The 24,202-nt window shown below is 46.1% G+C and overlaps 1 protein-coding gene across 2 annotated transcripts in view; it reads right to left on the bottom strand.

The window, feature by feature from the left end:
* The window catches only part of Lama1 (laminin subunit alpha 1), a 124,073-nt gene that overhangs the window by 84,499 nt on the left and 15,372 nt on the right, over positions 1-24,202 (bottom strand). For both annotated transcript variants that reach the window (NM_001108237.3, XM_039083800.2), the window contains exons 2-3: positions 17,609-17,779; positions 17,207-17,319 (exon numbers count right to left, since the gene is read on the bottom strand). In NM_001108237.3, the coding sequence (NP_001101707.2) occupies positions 17,207-17,319; positions 17,609-17,779 (284 nt within the window). The remainder of the gene's footprint in view (positions 1-17,206; positions 17,320-17,608; positions 17,780-24,202) is intronic.

The raw sequence follows: 24,202 nt of genomic DNA, 5'->3' as shown, positions 1-24,202 counted from the left end.
GCCACTGTTCCCACAATCTCCAGATAGTCCTCAAGGTCCCCAAACCAGAAACCAGGAGCAACTGAGAGAGGAATGTGGGCTGTAACTCTGATAAAAAGGGAAAGGATGCTACAGAGACAATCAAGGCAACTTTGTTTCATTGGCCATTGCTGCCTCTGCAGGTCTCACAGGGCTCTCCAGAATGGGAGCCAGAAAAAGAAACAAAAACTGGACCCCACTCTAAGTCAAATAAGTAAAAAAAAAAAATGTGATGCTGCTAAGAATCTAGATATAAACTTCTAGGCTAAAGTGAGCTGTGGCTGACTTATGCACTCCCCAAATGTCCTGTGTTAAAATTCCTAACCCCCTCATGCCCTTCCTTCTGGATACGACTGCATTCAGAAATAAGGCCTTTGAAGTAAGAGGTGACTGACTCAGGGTGACGGGTGTCCAGTCAGAAGATAGCTCAGTACGGTGCCTGCTGTGCAAGCACAAGGATCTGAGTTCAATTCCCAGAATTCATAAACAACAACTCCTGAGAGCGTGAACTGTAATCACAGCCCCACTCCAGGGAGGCAGAGGTAGAGACAGGCAGATCTCAGGGCTCCAAGGCAAGCTCCAAGGCAAGCTCCAAGGCTTAGCCAGTTTCTGAACTCCAGACTGGTGAGGTGGGTTAAGACTGGTCAGTCGGCGGAGAGCATGTGGCCTTGCAAGTATGAAAGCCTGATTCTTAGGTCCCACATTCTAAAAGCTGGGTACCACCATGTGTCCTTATAATTCGGGCACTAGAGAGGTTGGAGGTGCCTGAAAACCCGTGGTTGCTCGCCAGCCAACCCAGCCTAGCCTATGAGCCCAGGAAAATGGAAAATCTCATATCAAAAAAAACAAAGGCGGTGGCTCCCGAGGGATTGACAGACACCCTAGGTCACCCTTTAGTCTCCATGATGTACACATGTGCATATACACATTAATCACATGTGCAAAACAAATTGAGCTGCACAAATAGCAAAGTAAGATTCTGGCCTGCACATGTACAGGCGTGCAAATGCGCATGCACCCATTCACACACGTGTACCTACATCATATGCACACGTGGCGAATGAAGAACTTAGGACAGACACCCACGGGAGAATGTCATGTGAAGACAGCACTTGCAAGCCAGAGACATGTCGACCTGTATCTCTTTTAAGTGGCCCAGTCTGCGACATCTGTTCCAGCAGCCCCAAGTGACTGATAAAGCCCTCACTCATCAATTCTAGTTGATGAGCAGGCCTTACGATGAAGAAGCACAGATTCTAACATACAAAAACCTTAAGCCTTTGTCCAAACAAAACCCATGCAACTTTTGCTGCCTTTTAAAAAAAAACACGCTTGAGACTAAACCGTCTTCTCTCGACGCAAGCCTGGCTGCACGCTGACTGCTGATGGAGGCGTTTTTCAGCAGACTCTGAGTCATCGCTGTCCTGCCTAAACCGCAGCGGATCCAGCCGTTTTCAAGTCCACTTTATGACAGCTTTCCACTCGTTAATGATCGCCGGAATGCACATGAAGAACGTCTCATAACATCGTGGGCACACATCGAATGCTGCCTTCCCACAGAACGCACACGGGAGTTCTGCTGTGACCCTCCATCTTCACTTAAACAGAGCAAACCTATCTAAAACACAGACGTCTGAGAGTACGGATAACCCCGTTTCTAGGGTCTGATGTTCATCCCCACCGATGTTCTCTGTGTCCTCCCGGAATGCACAGGGCTGATGACACCTGTAAGTCTCTGGGAATTCCCCATGGTAGAACCTACCCCGCCCTTCTAGCAGAGACCTAATAGGGAGGACTTTATTCCTGACATTCTCAGGGTAAACACACTTGTCGCCGACAAAAGGAGTCTAGGATGATAGTTAAGTGCATTTCATAAATTGTATCGCTGGAAGATCCCCCGAGGAAGCGAGAGGTTTGTACATCGTAAGACTTGTTGCTTCTGAAACGATCAGATAATGAAATTTATGAGCACTGTTTGGTTTGCCGAGATTGCATCTTACTCAAGAACGAAGAAGCAATCGTCAGAGAAGTCTCGTCTACCACTCAAGGTCCTGGCAAAGCAGTAAGAGGCCACCAGCCAGGATGTATTGAGGTAGGAAGCTCAGGGTCTTCCTGGGGAGGCGAGCCTGCAACATTGTTCCTAAAGGAATCCCCTGGAGATGTGAAAGGAGGTGGGCTGTCTGTGTCACTGCAATCCTCTCACTGTAGTACAGCCTACACAGTCAGGACAGAAAGAGATGGCCGCAGAAATGAGGAAAAACAATTGGATTTGCTTTTCCTTCTCACTTTGAGATGAGCAGGTCAAAGTCTAGCGGCTTCTCCCTCCTCTTTTTTTTTTTTCTGTCTGCCTTTTCTTTTCGGGGGGGGGGGGGGCTGGTTGCCTGTGGTGATAAACTCAGACCACATAGGTTTCTTACCCTAATACCTTTAAGAACAGCTCAGAACACCAGGGAGCATGCATTTCTGATCCATGCTGAGATATGTAAATGCCCAAGCCTGTATGTAGCCATAGAGAGGGCTCAGAGACAGTAAAGAGGGCTCAACAAAGTAAAGAGTCAGCTTTAATCAGTAATCTGAAGAAGGGAAAGGAATTTTAAAGATGTCTGTCAGAGGAAGACCTGCTTTCTGTCAGCTGGGAAGGCTGTTTCAAAGAGCCCAGCAGGAAGTTGCCCCATCCTCCCAGAACCGCCCTCTAGCCGGGAGGGTGACTAACAGTGTTTATTATTTCAAAACAAAAATGTTGAACCACTTTCTCTGACAAGATAAAACTGGAAAAGTAGGGTGCTGTCCATTCCTAGTCTATGTGTTCTGGAACCTTCTTGTTACCAAATGTTCTTTGTGGGGCTCTTCCCTTTCCTCCTCCTCTCTTTGAACCCTCCGGAAGAGAGCCTAGGGACCCTCAGGGCGAGATGAACCTGGTTGTGGCATGCAGTAACAAGCTAGTCCAAACGGTTCCTACTCCCAGCCGGATCTGCCCGGGTTCCACTTACACAAGTCCTCACCTTCGAACTTAACACTAGCTTTTCCTTGATAATGAAGCTCCCATTTTGCTCTTGTCAAAACAGAGGAGGCAATACATAAGTGTCTCCTTCAATGTTTGGGGGGCAGGGGAGGCAAAATTGGAGGCTGCAGCTTAGCTGAATGCTTCCATGAAATCCCATTCCCTCCTACCTCACAGTTGAGGGACACGGGTACCTCCACAGCTTTGACCTGTGATTGTGGCCGAGTGTTCTGAGAACAGCCTGCACCTTTCAATACAGACACTTGGGAGCTCCAGGGTGGTAAGTCCTCTCCTCCCCAGAGCACAAAAAGAGAGAGAGCTAAGCAGAAGAACACCCTCCAACGACAAGTGAAACTGAGGAGACACCAGAACAACTTTATATTTAAGCGTCATTTGATGATCACTGATCCAGTATCCGCTGTTAGAAGGAATGTAGTTGATACTATAAATTCAGCACTGCCTGAGTCCCAGGGAGAGAGAGGCAGAAGGGTATTTGGATGTAGAAGGGGGTTCTATCTAGTTTGGAGAGGTGTGGTTGTCTAAGAAGTTTCATCCAAATGTGAGTTTGAAAAGAGAAAACCTGTGTCTAGAGAACAGGCCAAAGAGCCAAAGGGACAACAGAGAGCAGCTCACAGGGCTACAGGCATTAGAGATCCAGAGTGAGACTGGAAAGGTGATGGGTACCTCGTAGATCTCAGCAACCAATGGCTGTACTCTTAGACCACTGAGATTCATAAACTGGAGAAAGACAGGGCCAGCAGCAGTGAAGGATCATGGGACTAGAGTCTGATGCTTGGGATTCGTGAGCAAGGGTAGTAGTGACTTTGAAAAGGTCAAAGGAACAGAGCAGAGACACCAGCAAGAGGTCCTAATGGGTTCCCTGAAAAGTCTAAACATGAATGAGAGAGAACCAGAGGGCAGCACAGGGCTTTCCAACTCCAGACTCTAAGTCTACAAGAGGAGGACTCTTGCTTCCACTCTGCCTCCTCTCTCAGGGCAGGGAACTCAGGCTGAAAACGCAAGTCCTTTGCCTGGTATCCCCTAGTCTGCACATTGACTTGGTGCTGGTCCAGCAAACAGTGACGATGAAAGGCTTCGAGCCTCCTTCCTCCTCCACACCTTTCTCCAAAACACACCATCATGAAAGCAGTGAAAGCAAATGGCCCCCCTCATTAAACCTCACAAACCCAACGGGGGCACTGTCTACAAGAGCTGGGAAAATTTCTACTGAACCAACCCCAGAAAACACTGCCCCTCGAGTTACACATTTACCACTCCTAAGAACAGTAATGGTATGTTTTCTTTCCTTTGGTCACTGACTGAATCATTAACAGCTTCGCACTGGAGTGATCAGAGAGCTCCCTTCTGTGAAGGGAGATCTCCCTCTGGATGTGAATTCTTCACCTGAATCCTGTGTGAGGATCCTCCTTTTGTTCTTGAGATGTCTTACCTCACTGAGCATCTCAGTGGCCAGGGGTTAAGCTGACAAATCAGTACATTTAAAGCTTATCAAAAATAACATCCACATATGAAGAGCGTTCGGTATGTATGGAATATTTTCGGTTGTTTAAAAAGAGTGATGGAAATATAAAACAGTGAGCTACTGTGAAAAATAGTGTAGTATTCCTTTAAAAAAAAAACCCACGACAGAATTACCATATGGTCCAACAATTCCAATATGGTACGTGCCTGGGGTAGAATGGATGCATTCAAAAAGTTATTTATTGACCAATGTTTATGGCAACATTATTCAGAATAGCCAAAAGTTGGAAACAGTCCAAATGTCCATCCGTGGATGACTGATTAGACAAAATTTTGGAAATACCTACAATAGAAAGTTATCTGGTCTTCAAAAGGAATACATTTGACACCATTTGCAACATGGCCAATCCTGGTGGTCTTTATACTAAGGGAAGTATCCCAGACACAGGATTATTAAAATAGCATTGCCCTATTTATAAGATACCTGGAGTCATCAGATTTCATAGCAAGAACTGTTGTCAGGGCTGGAGAAATAGTTCGGATGTGCTCCTGAGGAGGATATGAACTGTGTTCCCAGTATTCATGTCATCTTACCACTGACTGCAGTTCCAGGGAAATCCCATACCTCTGGCCTCCATGGGCATCCAGACCAACGTGAATATGTCTACTTCACACACACACATGTATGCGTAAATCAAGATAAAATATTTTTTGAGATTTAAAGTAAGAAAGAATAGCTGTTATCGTGGCCAAGAGTGGGAGAGAAAAAGTGGAGTTCGTGTTTCATACGTCAAGAAGATAAAGAGGATCTGGGGTTGGGGCTGGGAGATCGCTGCATGATGAATACGTACGCTAAATGCCTCTGAACTCTACACTTGTTCAAAGTGGTAAACTTTATGTTCTGTATATTTTACAAGAATAAACAAACTTTTAAAAAATAAAGACAATATGGAAAGATGAAACTGAGTGTGGTGCAAAGGCATAGTCTTCCACGGGAGACGGAGAAGGGGAGTATGCATTGGAATGAGCTGGGTGCAGTATTTCTGGGTAAGGGCCATCTAGAGAAGCCAATAAGCCTTCAATCTGGAAGTCGAGAGAACACTACAGAGGGTGTCTGAAATATTGTCTTCCTTGTGACAATGTTTAATTAGGTTCTGACTAAGCTCTAGCAAGTGAAGTCTCTTTACCAACACCATACTCAGCCCAGAGCTGCTAGGGCTTCCCAGGGCCTCACAGACAGTCTGTGCAAAGCCCCATGGGTCAGGAGAACACTTGCTCCCAGAGGTTGTATCCTGAACATGTAACCAGCAAGGGACCCCACCAGAAGGCTAGAACTGAGTTGTGACCCTGAAAGCCTGGGTCTCAATGGACTTGATGGTCGATGGTCAATGGCTCACTTCTGTGTGCTTCCCTGAGGAGGGACAAAGGTGTCCAGCTTTTGATCCCACAGTAAGGAAGAGTGGGGAAGAGAGAGAAAGTTAACTCTAAGGATAGACAATTTTTGTTTACCTCAACCCTGTAGGGAAGAAACATTAGGACTCCTGAAAATACACTAGGCCAGTCACATTTAAAAGAAGAGTTATGAAAAGCCCAAATTTGACCCAAGCACTATGGTACTGAGGTTCTACGGAAATGCTTCATACGTCTGTCCAATTTTTCTATAAATCTAAAACCTAAGAGTCTATTAGTCAAAAATAAATAAATAAAACAATGAAACTATTATAAACATGCTCTGGTAATTATGAGCCCTAAGAAGTTTAGGCCACCACGATTGTCAGCGGTTTAAACTGGAAAGTGATCTCATGGCCTCCCCAGCTTTCCCAGGGTCCCGGTTTGGACAGCTGTGTCATCCAGTTAATTATTTGCAGTTCTAAATCTTGACCTCAGGGTTTCCCAGGCTCCATCTCCATACCTTAGCAAGACTGAAGAGGAGGCTACTCTGAGGCGCCATTCTGAGTACAGTCATGCACACACCCGAGGATGCTCTCCGCGAAATGTATCATCTGGTGGTTTCTGTGAGCACCAGAGTGCACTTACACACCCCTGCATGGTGCCCCCTGCACCACACTCATCCCCAGGGGCCGGCCAATTGCTTATAGGATTCTCACTTCTCATGGTACTGCACAGAATAGTGTAGGGAACTGTGGCACGGTGTGCTTATGAATCTAAACATCACCAGGCTCATGGATAGGCAAGGGTACAACACACAAAATGGGGGCATTGCGGGGAGGGGCCTACTCTGGTCCATTATAATCTTGTGGAAACACTGTCGTGTATGAGAGCCACCCCTGCATGAACAGCATCAGTGCTGCTTGACACTGTGCATGTCTAGATTCCACATGTCTAGACCCCAGCACTAAGGAAATGTACTTCCACCACCAGCCCTGCCTAGTCCCTAGTGAGTCTGCCCCTGCGGTCACCATTCTATCAGAACTAAGGGTTATAGTTGAATCTCTTTGGCCACTCTATCCCCCAAGAGGCAGTGCATTATCAGTGATGGGGTTTTTTTTAATATAAAACTCAATTTACTGTTTTTCATGATATAGCCCGCAGGTAATAAATCCCGGGGAGGGTTTACCCACCATCCGCTGCATTGTTCACAGCATGCAATGGATGTGATTTCCATGTTATGGGCCGCAGCGGACACAGGGCACTAGGAAGGCAATTAACCAAATACACAGTGGGGTTATGATACATGGGATGTTGCTTCCTCCAGAGTTCTCCTCCCCCAGAGTTCTCCTCCAATAACTTCTCAAGACAATGACACAGTTAATCACCTCTTTTCTATATAGTTAGAAAGAGACTTGGAAATCCAGGCAATCTTGGGCACCGATAGATACTCAAACACTGAGAATACCACTAACGGAGATTAACAATCGGAACATAACTTAAGCACAAGAAGATAATTAAAAAGACCAAACATTGTATTCAGCCCAGTGCGCCTAGATATCTATCCAATATAACGACATAGGATAAAGGCGAGTTATTGATCACTTAATTCTCTGATATTCAAAAAGGAAAGAAAGAGGGAGGGGGAAGAAGCAAGGAGGAGGGAGGGGGAGTGAGGGCCTTTTAATCATGATGCTAAGGCGTTGTGAGAAAAACTTTCAGTCGCCACAAACAAGAAAAGGGAACAACGTTTTTGAAAGGAAAAAAAGAAAAACAAACTAACAAAACAAGTTTTAGAACTGCGTTTGAGGGCTGGAATGTAGCTCAGTGGTAGAGCACATGAAAGTCCCTGAGCTGGATCCAATCCTTGGTCCTGAAGACTCTACAACGAGACAGTAATCAACATGACAGCCACAAGAATATTCATGTATGACTTAGAGTGGACCCACACTGGAAACACATTAAATAAAATATTATAAACCTACATAATAAAAGTATTGTTCAGTCTTTAAACGCTGTCACAGGAATTTAGGTTATGCCCATAAAGATAAAACCCATTCTGCACAGCCAACAGTGGCCATGTATACAAGAGACAGTGCCTGAGTTCTGACGTGTAAGGCACCGGGACCTCCAGAAGAAGAGTTGCAATTCTGTGCTCTCTGCTGCGTCCTCCTTCTGAGCTGTGCTCTACTAATTTGCCCTGCAGTTAAACAGATTCATATCTTTGGTTAATCCCACTTCTTGAAAAAGCAAAAACATACACCCAGAGAGAGACTTTTACAAGAGCGTCCACGGATGCTTTAACACCATGAACAGAAGCTGGCAACACCCCTGACCAGGAAAAAATGAACAAAGGCTGGTCGGTGTGCTCAGGAGATGGGACGAACCAGCACAGGAAGACCAGGGAAAGAAGCCAGGTGCGGTGTGTGACCCCACTGCTTGGGAGTTTTGTACGCATATACATATACATATGGACATACAGACATACATGCACACATACTTACACACATACGTACATATAATCACGTGGCCTCATGGAAGGAAAAACAAAATCAGAGGGGCAGTTGTCTGGCTGGAGAAAGAAGATGAGGCTGACAGGCAACCGCCTAAGAAGGGTGTGGGGCGGAGCTGTGGGGTGACATAATGGGGATGGTCACAGTTGACAAGTGCATGGCTCAACTGTGCCTCTTTGCCTGTCAAACGTCATCCAACTGTATGCTCAGGGTCTGAGGGATTCACCGTTTGCAGCTGACAGCACTCCAGTGTCGCCATGCTGATGACACGTGCTAACTTCTGGGACCCCTCCGAGCCACGGAACTGCCGTGGCTCCCGCACTCACCCCTGAACATCACAGGCTGGCATCTTGCTCCTGCTCTCTGACGGCGGGTTCTGAGAACATGTAGGCATTTCCTTATCTCTAACTAATCCAAATACTTACGCAGCATTCGCGCTGGGGAGGTACTCCATGTGTGCTAGTAATGGTCCCAAGTATTCACGAGGATGTCATTAGTGCATATGTAATACACCTTATAAGGGACTGGGGTTTGGGGTCAGCATCCTGAGACTCGGGAGATCTTTGATCATGAAGTCAGTATCCCTTGGAGAACACGGGGGGTTGCAGGAAAGCGAGAGATACCAGCTAGGATTGTACCAACTCTGCTCACACATACTTCTCTTTCTCTGCTGCAAGCTTTCACACAGCTGCTGTCCTGCCCCCCCACCCCCGCACGGCCTTCCTCATTTCCTCCTTCCTTCCTCCAGTGAGTCCTTCTGTGAGATCCCCCCCCAAGCCCCTTCCTGCATGTTCTCTTTGCATCTGCAGCACCACCGAACAGATGTTAGCTGCTACCTGCCTCCTACCACACTACAGCACAAGCCCCAGGCGGGGCCAGCTCTTCTCCACACTGACAGCAGAGGAAACGTTGCTATATTGTCTGGTCTTGATAAGAACCTACTTTCCCTATGTCAAGGGTTTTGTGGGGATACAGTAATTGTCTTGTGTGTCACCAAGTTTTGAGACTGCAGAACCCACAGGACAGCAAGTCCGTCATGTACTAAATGTGTACAGTAGATGCAGATATCGCAAATGTGAAGAGTGGTTCAGAAGGTAGGTTCTTGCTAAACTTGATGGTGATTAGGGAAAAAGAAGTCCTCTCCCCTGCCTCCTTCTCATGTGGGTTGTGCATGCTTGCATGTGTGTGTGTGTGTGTGTGTGTGTGTGTGTGTGTGTGTGTGTGTGTGTGTTCATATTTTTGTATATGCGTGGGTCTGTGCTCACACGTGTGCCTATGAATGCAAGGCCCAGGGTTGCTATGGTCCTCAATCATTGAGGACCGAGAGCTTAGTCTCTCAGTCAAGCCCAAAGCTCATGGATGTACTACTGGTCCTGCTAGACAGCTTGCTCTGGGCATCCCTTGTCTCTGCTTTCCCAGGTTGGAATTACAGGCAGGTTGCCACACCCAACTGGGATTTATATGGGAGTGGGGTCAGGGGTGGGGGACGAATGCTGAGCCATCTCCCTAGTCCTCCCAAACAAATGTTTGTCTCATAATTTGTTTAACGTTCCTGTCATGACTTTGCTTTACTTCTACACCAGAATGAAGCGTTTCTGTGTAATGCCCCACCGCAAGCACAGTTTACTGGCGCACACCCTAAGTCCTCAGCGTTAGGGAGGCAGAGGCAGGAGGCTCTCTGTAAGTTCCAGGCCAGCCTGCTCTATAGAGATCCAGTCCACCCAGGGCTACACGGTGAGACAGATCCTATACCAAAGGGGTTAGGAGGGAAAGCCAGAATGGATTGTTAAGTAGGTCTCAAAAATTTCGTCAGAAATTACAATCTCTGTTTATCCCTAGTGTAACAGAAAAAAAAATAGGGATTTTTTTTTCTTTTGGCGGACTTCCCTTTCTGTCCACAAATGCGCAAACAGGTTTATTTTGACGCCAAACAGTTGGGGATGGGAAAAGCATATTGCGAAAGAAATCTTGCCAAACCATCCCCATTCACTTTCCCAGAATCCTGCTCAGGTCCCAGCCAGAATTGCTGACATTGAGACAGACAAAATGTGCAAGGCTCTGCCGCCCAGAACCCAGCAGGGAGAACGGGAGTGTTTGTTAAACTCCCCAAGCAACAGGGTGGTCGTCCCCGACTGGTGTGCCACAGTCACCCATGCCGATTTCTTACACATCATTGGGTAGCTGGAAGAGTCGCTGTGTGAAGAAAATAAAACAAGATGGCAGACACAGCTAACCAATGTTCAGCCATGTGGAGATGAGAGGGGAATGAATACAGCAGAAGAGATAACCCCGTGGGGGACAGCAGGACAGAGTGGGCTACTTCTAAGTCATCAAGAGGAGTAAAGGGTGCCCTGTATTTGTCTGGCCAAACTATGCCAGACAAATGTTCTATCTGACGCTGGACAGGGGTCAGTACCCACACACAGCATCACACACGCAGCATCACACTGACCTATCACAGCTTGTGTAACAGAGGCTTCTGTGACACAGCGCTCAGAAGGAGAAACCTTCCACTCCCTGCAGAAATCTCTTTTGAATACACAAGCCAAGACCCTTTTGTTGTAAGGGCCCAGTTTACAGGTAAGAGCTACAAATCTTTTGGGTGTCTTAAGAAGGTAGTTTGTTTTCTTATGGATCTTCTCAGGGCGTTCAGCAAAAAGTGTGTGTGTTTGTGTGTGGTGTGGTATGTGTGTGTGGTGTCTGGGTGTCGTGTGTTTGTGTATGTGGTGTGGTTTATATATGGTGGTATAGTAAATGTGTGTGCAGTATGTGTGGTGTGGTATGTGTGTGTGGTGTCTGTGAATGTGTGTAGGGATGTCTTTGTGTGTGTTTATGTGTGTGGTATGGTGTATGTGTATGTGTGTGTGGTGTGTGTGGTGTCTGTATGTATGTGGTGTGTGTGTGCACCAACAGCCAAACCCACCTAATTATTGCCAATGTATCCGAGATTTGAGTGAACAAAACACAATGGACATCCGAACTAATGAGACTTTACAACTGCCCCAAGCCAGAGACTCTAGTCTAAGGGCTTGCATGCAACAAAGGTCCTTCTGTGATCCTGTTCCCACAACTAAGTGGCACTGCCTAATTAAACTTATACAAAAAGTAAGGCCCTCCTCTCTTGGTGCCACAGGGAACATTTCCTTTCTCACAAAACAGATTTTTATCTTTAAAAGGATTTTTTTTTGTACTCACAGATCTGACCCTCCTGGTGAAAATATTTGAGCAGGCTTTAAAAATTCTTTTGAAGGAAATACAAAACACCAGTTCAATTTGTATTCCCCACACTATGGGGTAAAGAGCACCCAATTCTATCAGCCACTTCCAAAACACGGAAGTGCTGATATCGCAGACCTGCAGGCAAGCGGACCCCAGTGGGCTCCACAGCAGGGCAGCAGAAGAAGCAGAGAGAAGCCAGAATCTCAGCTCAGCTTGACAAAGTCAGGAAAAAAAGAAGTAACGACCATTGACAGCCACCTCATAATGTCATAGCTTAAAGGGCAGCAATGTTTGGAGATCAGGTGAGGCAAACAGGCAGTGTAGAAGGAACTCAGATTTGGGGGATTGATCCCAGTTTCTCCATGTGGAGTTACCGGCCCTGTGCAAGCCATGATCCAGTTGCTCTATTCTGACATTTTCCTTCATAAAAAGGAGAGCACCTCTTCATTACTGGACGGTTGGACAACAGACGACAGAACAGCACTGAGGAAGAAAACGCACAGCAGTCTCCGGCTGACACCCGTAAATCTCTGCATTGGTCGGTAAATAAATACTCCTTTTACAGTGACCCTCAAAACTAAGCAGGAATTTGTAATTTAAACTTCAAGCTGTGGTTGCTATTCTTTGCACTCTTTCTTTGTGGGAATGAGGCTGAGCTTTCTAACTGAGAGCTCCAGTTGTTATCCACAACAAAAACAACCCAAATCACAGGCCTGCGAACTATTAAGCTCAGGATGGGTAACCGGGATGGAAGATCACCTCAAAAGTGAGTTGCAGTTATGTTGTTCAAGTCAAGAACATTGGGATGTAAATATTTTACATTCTGGAGTCTCCGCTGGAGGAAGGTGGGGTCTGAGGGTGCTACACGATGACATTGTCCACCTTCTGGAACTGCAGGAGTCCTGTCCTTGAGCGAGCCGCACAAACTCTCACTCTTAGACTCTTTAGGCTCCATTTAGTCATCTGTCACAGGCCGTGGTGACTGACCCTGACTGGGGGGCTGGAGTGTGATTATGGGAGTTCAGGGACACAACCCAGAGCAGAGGTGTGCACAGCACATGCCTCAGGAGGAAAAGTGGCAGAGGTGTGAACACCATTGGAGGGTTATTAAGTGCAAAGAGCTACAAGGAATGAAAAGGAAAGAAATGGAAAGAAAAGAAAAGAAAAGAAAAGAAAAGAAAAGAAAAGAAAAGAAAAGAGAAAAGAAAAGTTGGGGCCCTTCATGGAGTTATCAGTGGTTCTCTCAGAGTAAAGGGATGGTGAGTGTCTGACCTGAACTCTCTGTTTACAAGGAACCCATTTTATTTTCCAAATCTGAAATGTCATCACTGACTTATTAAGTTTGTTTTCTAAGATTTTGCATAATTGCTTTTTTTTATTATTAGTATCCTCTTAGTAAGTCTAATTAGGTTATTTTAAGGTCTTGTTTAACATTTCCTCTGGTGGTATCTGAATATCAGAGAAAGGATGTTGATGGGGGAGGGGATATTGATGGGGGAGGGGATGTTGATGGGGAGGGGATATTGATGGGGGAGGGGATGTTGATGGGGAGGGGGTGTTAATGGGGGAGGGGATGTTGATGGGGAAGGGGGTGTTAATGGGGGAGGGGATGTTGATGGGGGAGGGGGTGTTAATGGGGGAGGGGATGTGGATGGGGGAGGGAATGTTGATGGGGGAGGGGGTGTTAATGGGGAAGGGGATGTTGATGGGGAGGGGATGTTGATGGGGGAGGGGATGCTGATGGGGGAGGGGGTGTTAATGGGGGAGGGGATGTTGATGGGGAAGGGGGTGTTAATGGGGGAGGGGATGTTGATGGGGGAGGGGGAATGGTTAGATGGCTTGGTCTATAAAGTGTCTGCCACACAAGCTTGAGGACCTGAGTTCGCTCCCCAACACACATATACATGAGTCAGGCATGGCGGTGCATATATGTAACACACTATAAGGGCGCAAAGACGGGTGGATCCTATAGCTCACAGGCCAGCCAGCTGAGTCAATTGGCGAGCACCAGGGGCTGAGAGTGACCATCTCAACAAGGTAAGGAGGAGAATATTTAAAGAGAACACATGACATCAGCCTCGGGCCTCCACGTGTTTGTGTACACACATGCCTGTGAACCATCATGGACACACATACACATGTGCACATGCATGTGCATTCGCGCACACACAGTATACACACTCGTGTATTCAGTACACACAAAGAGAATGGACAGATAGAGAAATAAACTGAGGTTTATGGATGTGAGGTATTAGTTGACCTCACTATACCTCTCCTCGTGCTCCCACACTCTACTCTGTAAAACGACTGCCTCAGGGTCACTCTCTATGCGCCGCCACTAGACCACACCAACAACAATCAACAGCGAGGTAATAAACCCGTGTTAAACAGAGCTGTTTCTGGGGCCCCTCAGAGTTCTCTCAGTTGAGATCCAAGGGCACCTAGTCCTAGGTGTAATAGGAGTCAGCCCATGATTTGGCTAGGAGGATTCTAGAATTTGCATTTTCCTTTCAACGGGTTTGGGATCTGGCTGGCCACCATCCAGACAAGGTGTGGTGCCAAGGAGTCCAGGACTGCTTGCATCCCTGCAGGGACACAGCGAAGTCACCTGCTGAGGTAGGTGGATCTAGCTGCCAATAACTGAGAGTCTCTCCCACATTCTAAGTCTTGAGGCTCAGACTGGATCTCTGCAAACCACCAGGTATCTCCTTCAAGAGGCTGGAACCCTGCAGAGGGAAGCTATCAGACCCTGCCTGTCACCTGGCTTTCGCTTTGACCTCACCCCAACAGATACCCCTGACAGAGCTACAATAGTTGACTCCAGTTTCATCCAGGACTTCCAAGAGGAGCCTCCTACTCTGCCATGGAGTCAGCGTGGGGAGGCTCTCCCCCAAACAGATGCTAACAATTCCAAGCCTCCCCTGGTCCCTCCAGCTCCATCACAGCCTGAAAGACTTTCTGCCCCCTTTTTTCAGTTCTCCGACACAGCTGAACCAATTTCTGAGATTGAATAGGCCTCTCTCCATGCCCGAATCAAATGCTTCCTGTTGTTCTGACTGGTGCAATGTACCATGCCTTTCACAGTGCGGTAAAATGTTTAACTGTGATTAAAATATAGGTAATGTCAGAAGTACCCTTTCAGGCAATTAAATCGAATGATTTCACTGGATTATTTCATGGTTTTTCCACTATCACTGTCACCCACCTAAACAAGTCTGACCATCATCCGACGATCCTATCAGACACTAACCCCCTTTTATTTTTCTCCCGGCACCTGAAACGGCCGGTCTGCTTCCCCCATCCACACCATACAGTATTCCTTCTGCGTGTGTCTTATGCTACCACTTCACACAATTTCGAGATTTACTCATGGGTTAAATTTTTCTCTGCTTTCAAGGCTAAATGGCATGTGGTGTGTGTGAGTGTGTGAGAGTGTGTGTGTGTGTGACTGTGTGTGTGAGCATGTGAGCGTGTATGTGTGTGTGGTGTGTATGTGTGTGTGGTGTGTATGTGTGTGAGTGTGTGTGTGTGAGCATGTGAGCATGTATGTGTGTATGTGTGTGTGGGGTGTGTGTGTGTGTGTGAGTATGTGAGTGTGTGTGTGAGTGTGTGTGAGTGTGTGTGAGTATGTGAGTGTGTGTGTGAGTATGTGAGTGAGTGTGTGTGTGAGTATGTGTGTGTGAGTGTGTATGTGTGTGGTGTGTGAGTGTATGTCTGTGTGAGTATGTGTGTTAGTGTGTGAGTGTGTGTGAATGTGTGTGTGTGTGTGTGTGTGTGTGTGTGTGTGCCGTCGTCAGTTAACCCATTCATCCAATGATGGACATCTGAGTTGTCCGCCACCCTTGGGCTTTTGAGAACAATGCTGCTGTAACCCTGAGTCCTTCCTTTCTGCTCTTTTGTGTTACATAGGTTAATATCATTACGCAGGTGAAGGCAGACAAGGTAAAATGAGGCCAGTCATTGGACAGGAAGGGAAGGAGGCGGGAACAGAGGTTTTTAAGGAGAGGGAGAAGCAGGAGAGAAGGAGCCAGAGCGAGGAGAGGAGCTGGGAGAACATGGTGACAGATGTTAAGATTCTTCTCTGCGTATAGATTCAGGTTGTTATGACTATTTTTAGAGAATGAGTGTGTACAGGATGTCGTGCTGTCCTGACGGGCAAATCATATCTTATCAATTGGATCAGAGGTTACTCTGTGGTGTGTCCTTTCATGTGGAGACCTAAATGAGTTCTAGAGAAGGTGCAGTGGCGGAACACACCAAGCCCGACATGGAACTGGGATGTGTACGCCTGGCATGGTAACAATCTCAGTCACAGCCAAGGGAACTGTGAGTGAGAGCAAAGCAGCATGGCAAGCAAGGTGCCAACTGGAATGGCTCTCGGATCGCCCAGGTCAGGGAGAGCCTGAAGTAAAGTGTGGAGTGGTGTGTGCGAGAACCGGTTAAGCCTTTTCTTTTATTACCGCAACAGGGTTATATACCTGGGGCGGGGAGGGAGCTGAGCATAGTCTGACATTACATCTAAATGTCTAAGGAACCACTGCTGGGTTTTGCCTGGTGCCGCAACACTGACACACCAACTAGGAGTGTACAGATGTCTCGCCTCCTCCACTCCCTGCCACACTCACAGACTTTCCATTTCTTTTCCAACAGTTACCCTAGTGGGTGTGAGGTGGTAGCTTACTGTGGCTTTGGTTTTCACTTCTCTAATGCATATTAATCTTTAACACGGTTTTTCCTCCAATCAGAAATCCTTCTGTTCTGTTGAGAAATGTCAGCATGGGAACTGCACATCAATGCAGTGAGCAGGAGCTAAAAATCATTCTGATAACCATAATACTCACGATTCATAAAATGTGCATTCTCTCTCAGGGTGACTTGTTTCTGGTTTAAGAGTGCCCAAAACGCCCACTGACGGTGGCATCACTTCTGCCTACACACCCTGAAGGTGAGAAGAATTTACGAGTGCAAACTTCAGCTCCTCCCTTACTACAGCCCACTGGACTGTGAGGGCTTTTCCTTAAGACACATGTCTTTTCCTTAAAAGCTGGGCTAGCATATACGTCGACTCTCACTGTTTTTACAAATGGTTGAGCCCAAATCAGAGCTTCTCAGATACCACAAGTCAGAGAAAGAAATGAGGAGAGGTTACTCACACAAAGTCATAAGAAAGTTCATCCGGACATCATACCCAACCTCTCTCTCTGCCCAGCCTGATCCTGCATGTCCTTCTGTGGGGTCAAACTGGTGAATCTGCCTGACCCTCCCCAACTGGTCAGAACTAGTCCAGATCCTACAGCAGGGCTCCTGCCGGCACAACAAATAACGCCTAGGTTTCTGTCAGACCTGCCTTGCCTGCCCCTCACCCACTCATAGTCCCCTACACGTATACCACAGATGCAGCCAGATCTACCCTCACACTCTGGCCTTGGATCAGGACCATATATACGGGTGAAGAAGTGGTACCACGGTACCACGGAGTATCATCTACACCATACCTGGACAGATGTGTTAACAAACAAACAACAAAACCAAGGCATACATCAGAGGGCTGAGGGCTATCTCCAGTGGACCTGGCCCAACCTACCTGCCGTAAGTCCAGGGTGACGGTGACCCAGTGATACTCTCTCCCATTCTGAATGCTGGGGCTTTGCCACCAGTTATTGGTGCCGTCTATTGCGTGGGTTATCGGGTGGCGCTCTGTTAAAAGAAAGCAAAAGACATAGCTCTTGGATGTTGTTCATCCTTACACTGCCAAATCCAATGCCAAGGAAAAGCAGCCACACTGAGCAGTGTTGGGGGATTTTCAACCCAAATCTTCAGTTGCTTCCAAAAGTAGGAACTCCCACCGGTGAACTCCGGCTGGGGCTCCAAGACAGAACACACGCTAGGCAAGCGCAAAGCCCTGGGTTCCACCAGAGACCCCACAAGAATAAGTTGTATGGCGAATCCCATGAGTGTGTTTCTGTGAGTAGAAAGCTGTACTTGCCTCTAGGATTTGTACTGTTACCATCACAGACCCGGCACTGGGCGTGTCGAACAGGCCGGCCCGGCACGTGCTCCACGAGCTTGCAGAACATCTCAGGCCCCTTCTCTCCACAGGTAGCATTGGCACTGATGTGGGCATTGGTGGCCAGGTTGAGAATGGCAGGGAACAAGCCTGAAAATCAAAGTCCAAAAGCCAAATCAGCCAGGCCAATCTGTGCAGCTCACTCCATAGGCAAATCCAGAGAGGACTGTAAATCCAGGATAAAGACTCTGTACCCGAAAGGCAAAGGTCTCACTGATGTGAAACTCTGAGACCAGACGCATCTGTGAGAGAACCCAGAACACAAGAAGGAATTTTCTGGGGTAAATAATGTTCCGTATCTTCCTCAAAATCTGGGCTTCTTAGGCACATGCAATTGTGGGAAAATATATAGGATGAATACACTAAGATTTGGGCATTTTTGCCACAGGTGTACTTTCTCTGAAATAACAAAAACAATTATCAATGGGTAACCTCAATCAGTGGTTAGGGGCGCGCTATCCTTACGCCTTCCATTCATCTTGAAATGCATCTAACATAACCTGGTTGATAGAGAGATTTCTCAGTGTATCCTTCTAGTTTCTGATTGTAATTTTCTTATTAGGATGTTGAAACAATGTATTTAAATTCACATGTTGTCCAAAGAAATTTGCCCACCTGCCTCAAAGAAGGAGCCAGCTGCCTACTGTCTCCGGCAAGACTTGCAGGGTCTTCCCTGTAATGTGTGATTTTCATTTCTCCCCTGAAGATGGCCTGTTTTCTTGTGTGAATAAAACCTCAGAGCACAGAGTCCAAATTTTACAATTCTCCCCGGCTCAGATAGCTTTGCTTTTGTCCGGTTTCTATCTTAATGATTTTTATCTCTAAGCAGCCGGCCCCGGGCAGGTTCAAAGTATTCAGAAGCAGTTTTTGCACAACTCTGAGACCAGGGTTCCCATTAGGGTTCTTCTGAGATTTAACTTTATCTTGATAAAGGAGGGTAATGGCATCAAAGATGCCATAGAGATCCAGAAATTACAGTGTGCAGGAGGTGGAGGAGGAAATCTGCAGGAAGGAGCCATGTAAACAGTCCCGAGGGGAGCCTAGCCTGCTGCTGAGCTTCTGATTCCACAGATTTTGATCTTCACGGATCACGGACCATGATAGGCTCCTTGTAAATAACTTAGTTAGGTCTGGGGATGTGGCTCGGGGTAGAGCATTTGCCTAGCGTGTTCTCAGCCCTACACACACACACACACACACACACACACACACACACACACACACATGCACACTGGGTCAGTATTATTTCTAAAATGTTTATGCCCAATTTAATAATATACCATTGTATTAACTCTACAGGAGGAACCCTTGCCCTTAATTTCTTTGATCTTTGAGTACCACCTGGTATTTCCTATGGTGTTTTATCATAAAGGTTTAGGACTTTAAGTCATAAAACAAAAAATGGTTCTCGAGAGACTTGCTGGGTTGCAAACAACAAGCTATTCTGGGCCTGCTGGAAGCAGATAGCCACTTGTTTGTTGCTGCTGGGTTTTGTTTTTGTTTTTGTTTTTAAAAAGGAGCCCCCTGCTACACTGACCACACACCTGAGCAGACCTTAATCCTAAGACTAACTGGACAACACAAACTAGACTTGGTAGGGAAAGAAGAACTCTCAAAGGGAGGGCTGGGACGGTGGTCTGTTCAAAGTACATTGCACATATATTTTCAAAGAATTAACAAAAAATATATTTTTTCAAAACTTAAGTGTTTCAGAGAGTTTTTGCACATAAATTAGTATTACCTAGCAGTAATTCTAGGCTCAAGTCATAGAATCCGAGGCCTGAGCGTGGCTAAAAACTATACCTCACATAAGCATGGTTTTAATTCTATTTATAGAATAAATATCATTCCCTGCTGCGTCTGGTCACATCTTAGAAGGCTAAAGAAAGCCAGAATTAGAGACTGGAGATAACAATTTGAATAAGAACATTTGTTTGTTTGTTTGTTTGTTTATTTGAATGTATGTTTGAAGTTCTCTCCAGCCACAGAATCACCTTCAAAGTCTGGTATTCAAGTATTCAAGAAATACTTCAACCCAGGGTGACTGGCCAAGTGCGTATCAAGCAGGTAGAGGAAGGGACAGTAAATCCCCTCAAACCTACAAGAAGGCAAGTCTGGCTTTGCATAGAAGCATCCAAGGTAAATGTCAAGTGCACGTCACACACCTAATAAATTAGACTCTATGCTTCTGTTGGGAAAGTCATCTCCTTTAGTTATGGTGACTGCGACAGTAATCTCTTTTTCCTCCCATTCACTGCAGAATAATTCACAGGCCTGTGCATTTCATCAGTACCTAGAAACTCGGTTACACCAGACTCCACAGAGCATGAAATACATGCGTCCCCGTTTGCTGGCTGTTCCTTCTCCAAGGCCTGAGCACGCCTGGCCTCGTAGACGGACCTTCAGGGCTGGGCTGCTGTACTGGAAAGTTCCCTGACTAAGATTAGGTTAAAAACAAATTGCCACCAACCTATGGACAGAAAACAATATCAAACAATTACCATAGCTTTTCACTGGGCATTTCTAGTAGTTTAATAATGTATTATCAGACACTTCTGAGTTCCTCCCTGTGCAGTGTTTTCACATTTTAATGGATCTTCAAATGTTGACTGAGCTCATTCCAGCACCTTCTTCACTAAATCTTCTCAAACAATTCAGAGTCAGTTCTTCAGACCCTAGAGGTAAGTGTGTGTGCAAGCCTGCATATGCATGCAAGTGTACATGTGTGTGCAAGTGTGCATGTGCACAAAAATGTGTGCATGTGTGCATTCCTGTCTTGGGGAGGAAAAGGTTTTAAGTTCCACACAATGCTATACTTATCTAATCTATAATAAAAACCCAATGTGATGGTCCACAAAGAAGAGGATGTGAAATTCCTCTTTAAAGGAACCTGGTGGGGCTGGGGATTTAGCTCAGTGGTAGAGCGCTTACCTAGGAAGCGCAAGGCCCTGGGTTCGGTCCCCAGCTCCGAAAAAAAGAACCAAAAAAAAAAAAAAAAAAAGGAACCTGGTAATATGTTCAGATAATCTTTTCCAAGAATTAAACAATCGGGAATGTTTTATATAGTTGAATAATTAAATGGCTTAGAGTGGTACAGTGCTCTTCTTGGAAAACAAAGGCGACTTTCACAAAAGTCAAAGCCACTGATTCTAATCTCAGAAAAGAATCCAAGTTCCTAAATTAAAGTCTGTGATTATTTTTTAAGTATTCAACACCACTTTTAATCTTCATTTACGAAGTGTTTCTTGCTTCATCTCTCATTTACCCAGGATGCATCTACAAATTTACTGCAGAGCAAAGAGATAAGAAAGAAAGCTCGCAGCTTACACTGGGGTCCAAGATTACTTCCTTGAAGGCTTGACAAGTCTTATGGTGACCTAAGCATTTCTTTATGTCTGTCTGTCTGTATGTATGTCTGTCCGTCCATCCATCCATCCAACCATGTATCTGTCCTTATCTTCTTCAAATCCCGGCCACTCTTGTGTGTGTTTGACGAGAAACACAACCCTTCGTTTTGGATCAACTGAGGTCATGAAGGCTCCAGATTCTCTCCACTAGGGGGCGTGCTTCCCATCTGGCCAGGGTGCAGGGTGCATCCAGGTGTGTGAGCATTTGTTCCCAATGGCCCTGGAGCTGTGCCTTCAAGAGCCAGACACTCAGCTGCAACCCTTTGCATGACTGTCTGAGACATATTTGGCTGTTCTGTCTGTCCGGCTGTTGGAACCATTTTGCTCAGCAGCAAGAGAGACTTCAATTGCTGACAGGAAGTCTGATTGGCCCCGTCCCCATCATTTCTGCTAATTTACAAAATAATGAACATTAGAAGGAGTGAGCACTATATAAAGTAAGAGAATGTATCATTAACAGTAGCAGAGATTTGAACATATTTTAATAATGTCTAACACAGGCTCAGTGTCCCAGGCAAGGTGGGTCTCAAGGATCAATGATGAGGTAAGGTTTACACTGAAGTTATTTATAGAAACCCTCACATGTTCTCCAGGATAATCACAAGCTGGTCAGAGCTCATGCTAATTCAATTATTTTTCCTCAAGAAAACAGTAGCGATGTGCCTGTGTATGATAAAAGTGTACTGAAAAGTTTAGTCTCTGCCCAGTGATGTGCACCAGCTTCAGCATCAAAATAAAAGCACTAAGAAAGCCTGACAAGACCACAGGCCACATGTCCATAGCTAGCAGAAGATGAGCTCACTAGTGTGTAGCAGATATCGAAGCAGAGCCCCTTACTCTGTGCGATACATTGTGAACTTTCCCTTTGTGCTTTCAAAGGAAAGTCCATGGGGTATCAGCAAGAGTGAAATAATGTAAGTCTATTACTCCTCAATTTACACACACAAACACACAAGCACATTCACACACACACAAACACACAAGCACATTCACACACACACAAACACAAGCACATTCACACACAAAAAGACCACACACAGGCACATTTACACACACACACATACACACACACAAACATACAAGCACATTCACACACACACACAAACACACACACACACACAAGCACATTCACACACAAAAAACACAAACACACAAGCACATTCACACACAAACACACAAGCATGTTCACACACACACAAACACAAGCACATTCACACACAAAAAGACCACACACAGGCACATTTACACACACACACATAAACACACACACACACAAGCACATTCACACACAAAAGACCACACACAGGCACATTTACACTCACACACACACAAACACATTCACACACAAAAAGACCACACACAGGCACATTTACACACACACACACACACAAACATACAAGCACATTCACACACAAAAAACACAAACACACAAGCACATTCACACACAAATACATACAAACACACAAGCATGTACACACACACACAAGCACATTCACACAAACACACAAGAATATTCATACACAAGCGCATTCACACACACAAGCACTCATGCACACGTGCACACATACACATACACCTGGTTAGAAATAGTGATGAAGCAGAATAAGGCTTTCAGTCTTTGTGTATACGTGTGTGTGTGTGTGTGTGTGTGTGTGTGTGTGTGCATGAACATGTGTGTCAATGTGCTTGTGTGTCAATGTGCATATGGAAGGGGTCTACACATGCAAGCAAAGGTTGATATATTGCCTGATTTCCTCAATTTTAAGACCAAATTTCTCACTGAGCCTGGAGCTCACAGGATTAGTGAGAAGGGCTGCTCTGTCTGTCTCCACCCTGCCCCAGCTGTGCTGGAAGGACAGATGTGCACCAAGCCCTATCCTGCCTTTTACGAGGTGCTAAAGATATGAACCTGGGCACCCATGCTTACACCAGAAGTACTTTACTAACTGAGCCATCTGCCTAGCCCCAGTTATAGAACTGCTGACATGGAGTGATTTTTTTTAATATCAAAGTGATCAAGAATGAAACCATGTAATTAGTGGCCAAGGAATGATTCTGAGACTAACGTTTGCCATGACAAAACAAAATGTCTGTCAACGAAACCCTGCTTTGCCACCACAGCATCCTGATGCTGCATGTTCTGCTCGGGCTTCATGGTTCATCTGAACGATCCATGTCCCGCAGGGGCTCCCTGTGAGACACACTTTTAACTCCTCTAATCCTTTCCTGGGAGACACGGCCAGTGTTTGTCTCAATGTGAGTGTGTGTTGTTGGAAAAACTTCTGTCTTCAGTGCAGCTGTGGGCTTTAGAATAACATTTACAGCAACACGGGAGCAGTGTGCAAGCTGGCAATAGATTGCATTGGACAACGGTGCATGGTGGCACAGTCCGGTGATGCTGCCATGCTCCCGTGATCCCTCTGCTCTGGAGGCCGAGGCAGAAGCTCCCTGGGCTGCACAGGGAGACTGAACGTGTCACATCCAAAGAAAAGAGCTGAGAATGTCTAGAGCTAGAGTGCTTGCTGGCTAGGAAGTGCAAGGCTCTGCATTCCACCCCCAGAAACACATTAAACATGTGTAAGCCATGCCCTCAGTCCCAGCACTTGGGAGATAGAGACAGGTAGATCCCTGAGTTCCTGGCTAGCCTGGTCTACAGAGCAAGTTGCAGGACAGCCAGGGCTACACAGAGAAACCTTGTCTCGAAAAATAACAATAAGAACAATAAATGTATCACAGGCCTCAAAGCTTCCATTCACTCAGCACTCTTACGATACAGCACACTATGCCTGGGTTTACCACGATGCTGATATAAGCGAACTTCCTGAACCAATGGTTAAGTACAAGCACTCATGGGACAGTCACAATGACTGCGGCCAGTCTGCATCTCCGTAATACCACGCACAACATTCCTTCCTACCGTTTATTTTAGAGTGCACACCATCTACTTCTTAGCCATAAGCCGCCCTGTGGGACAGTGCATCATGTTACTCAGTCACAGCTCCACCTATCCTCTTGTTGCTATGTCTCTTGACTGAGTCAACAGGCCTGCGCAGTGGCTGATGCTTCCTGTGTAAGCATCTGCATGCTGTGTGCCTCGGGATGAAGC

Source organism: Rattus norvegicus, chromosome 9 (assembly GCF_036323735.1).
Source record: "Rattus norvegicus strain BN/NHsdMcwi chromosome 9, GRCr8, whole genome shotgun sequence".
NCBI classification, from domain to species: domain Eukaryota; kingdom Metazoa; phylum Chordata; class Mammalia; order Rodentia; family Muridae; genus Rattus; species Rattus norvegicus.
This window is presented reverse-complemented; position numbering and strand designations above follow the sequence as displayed.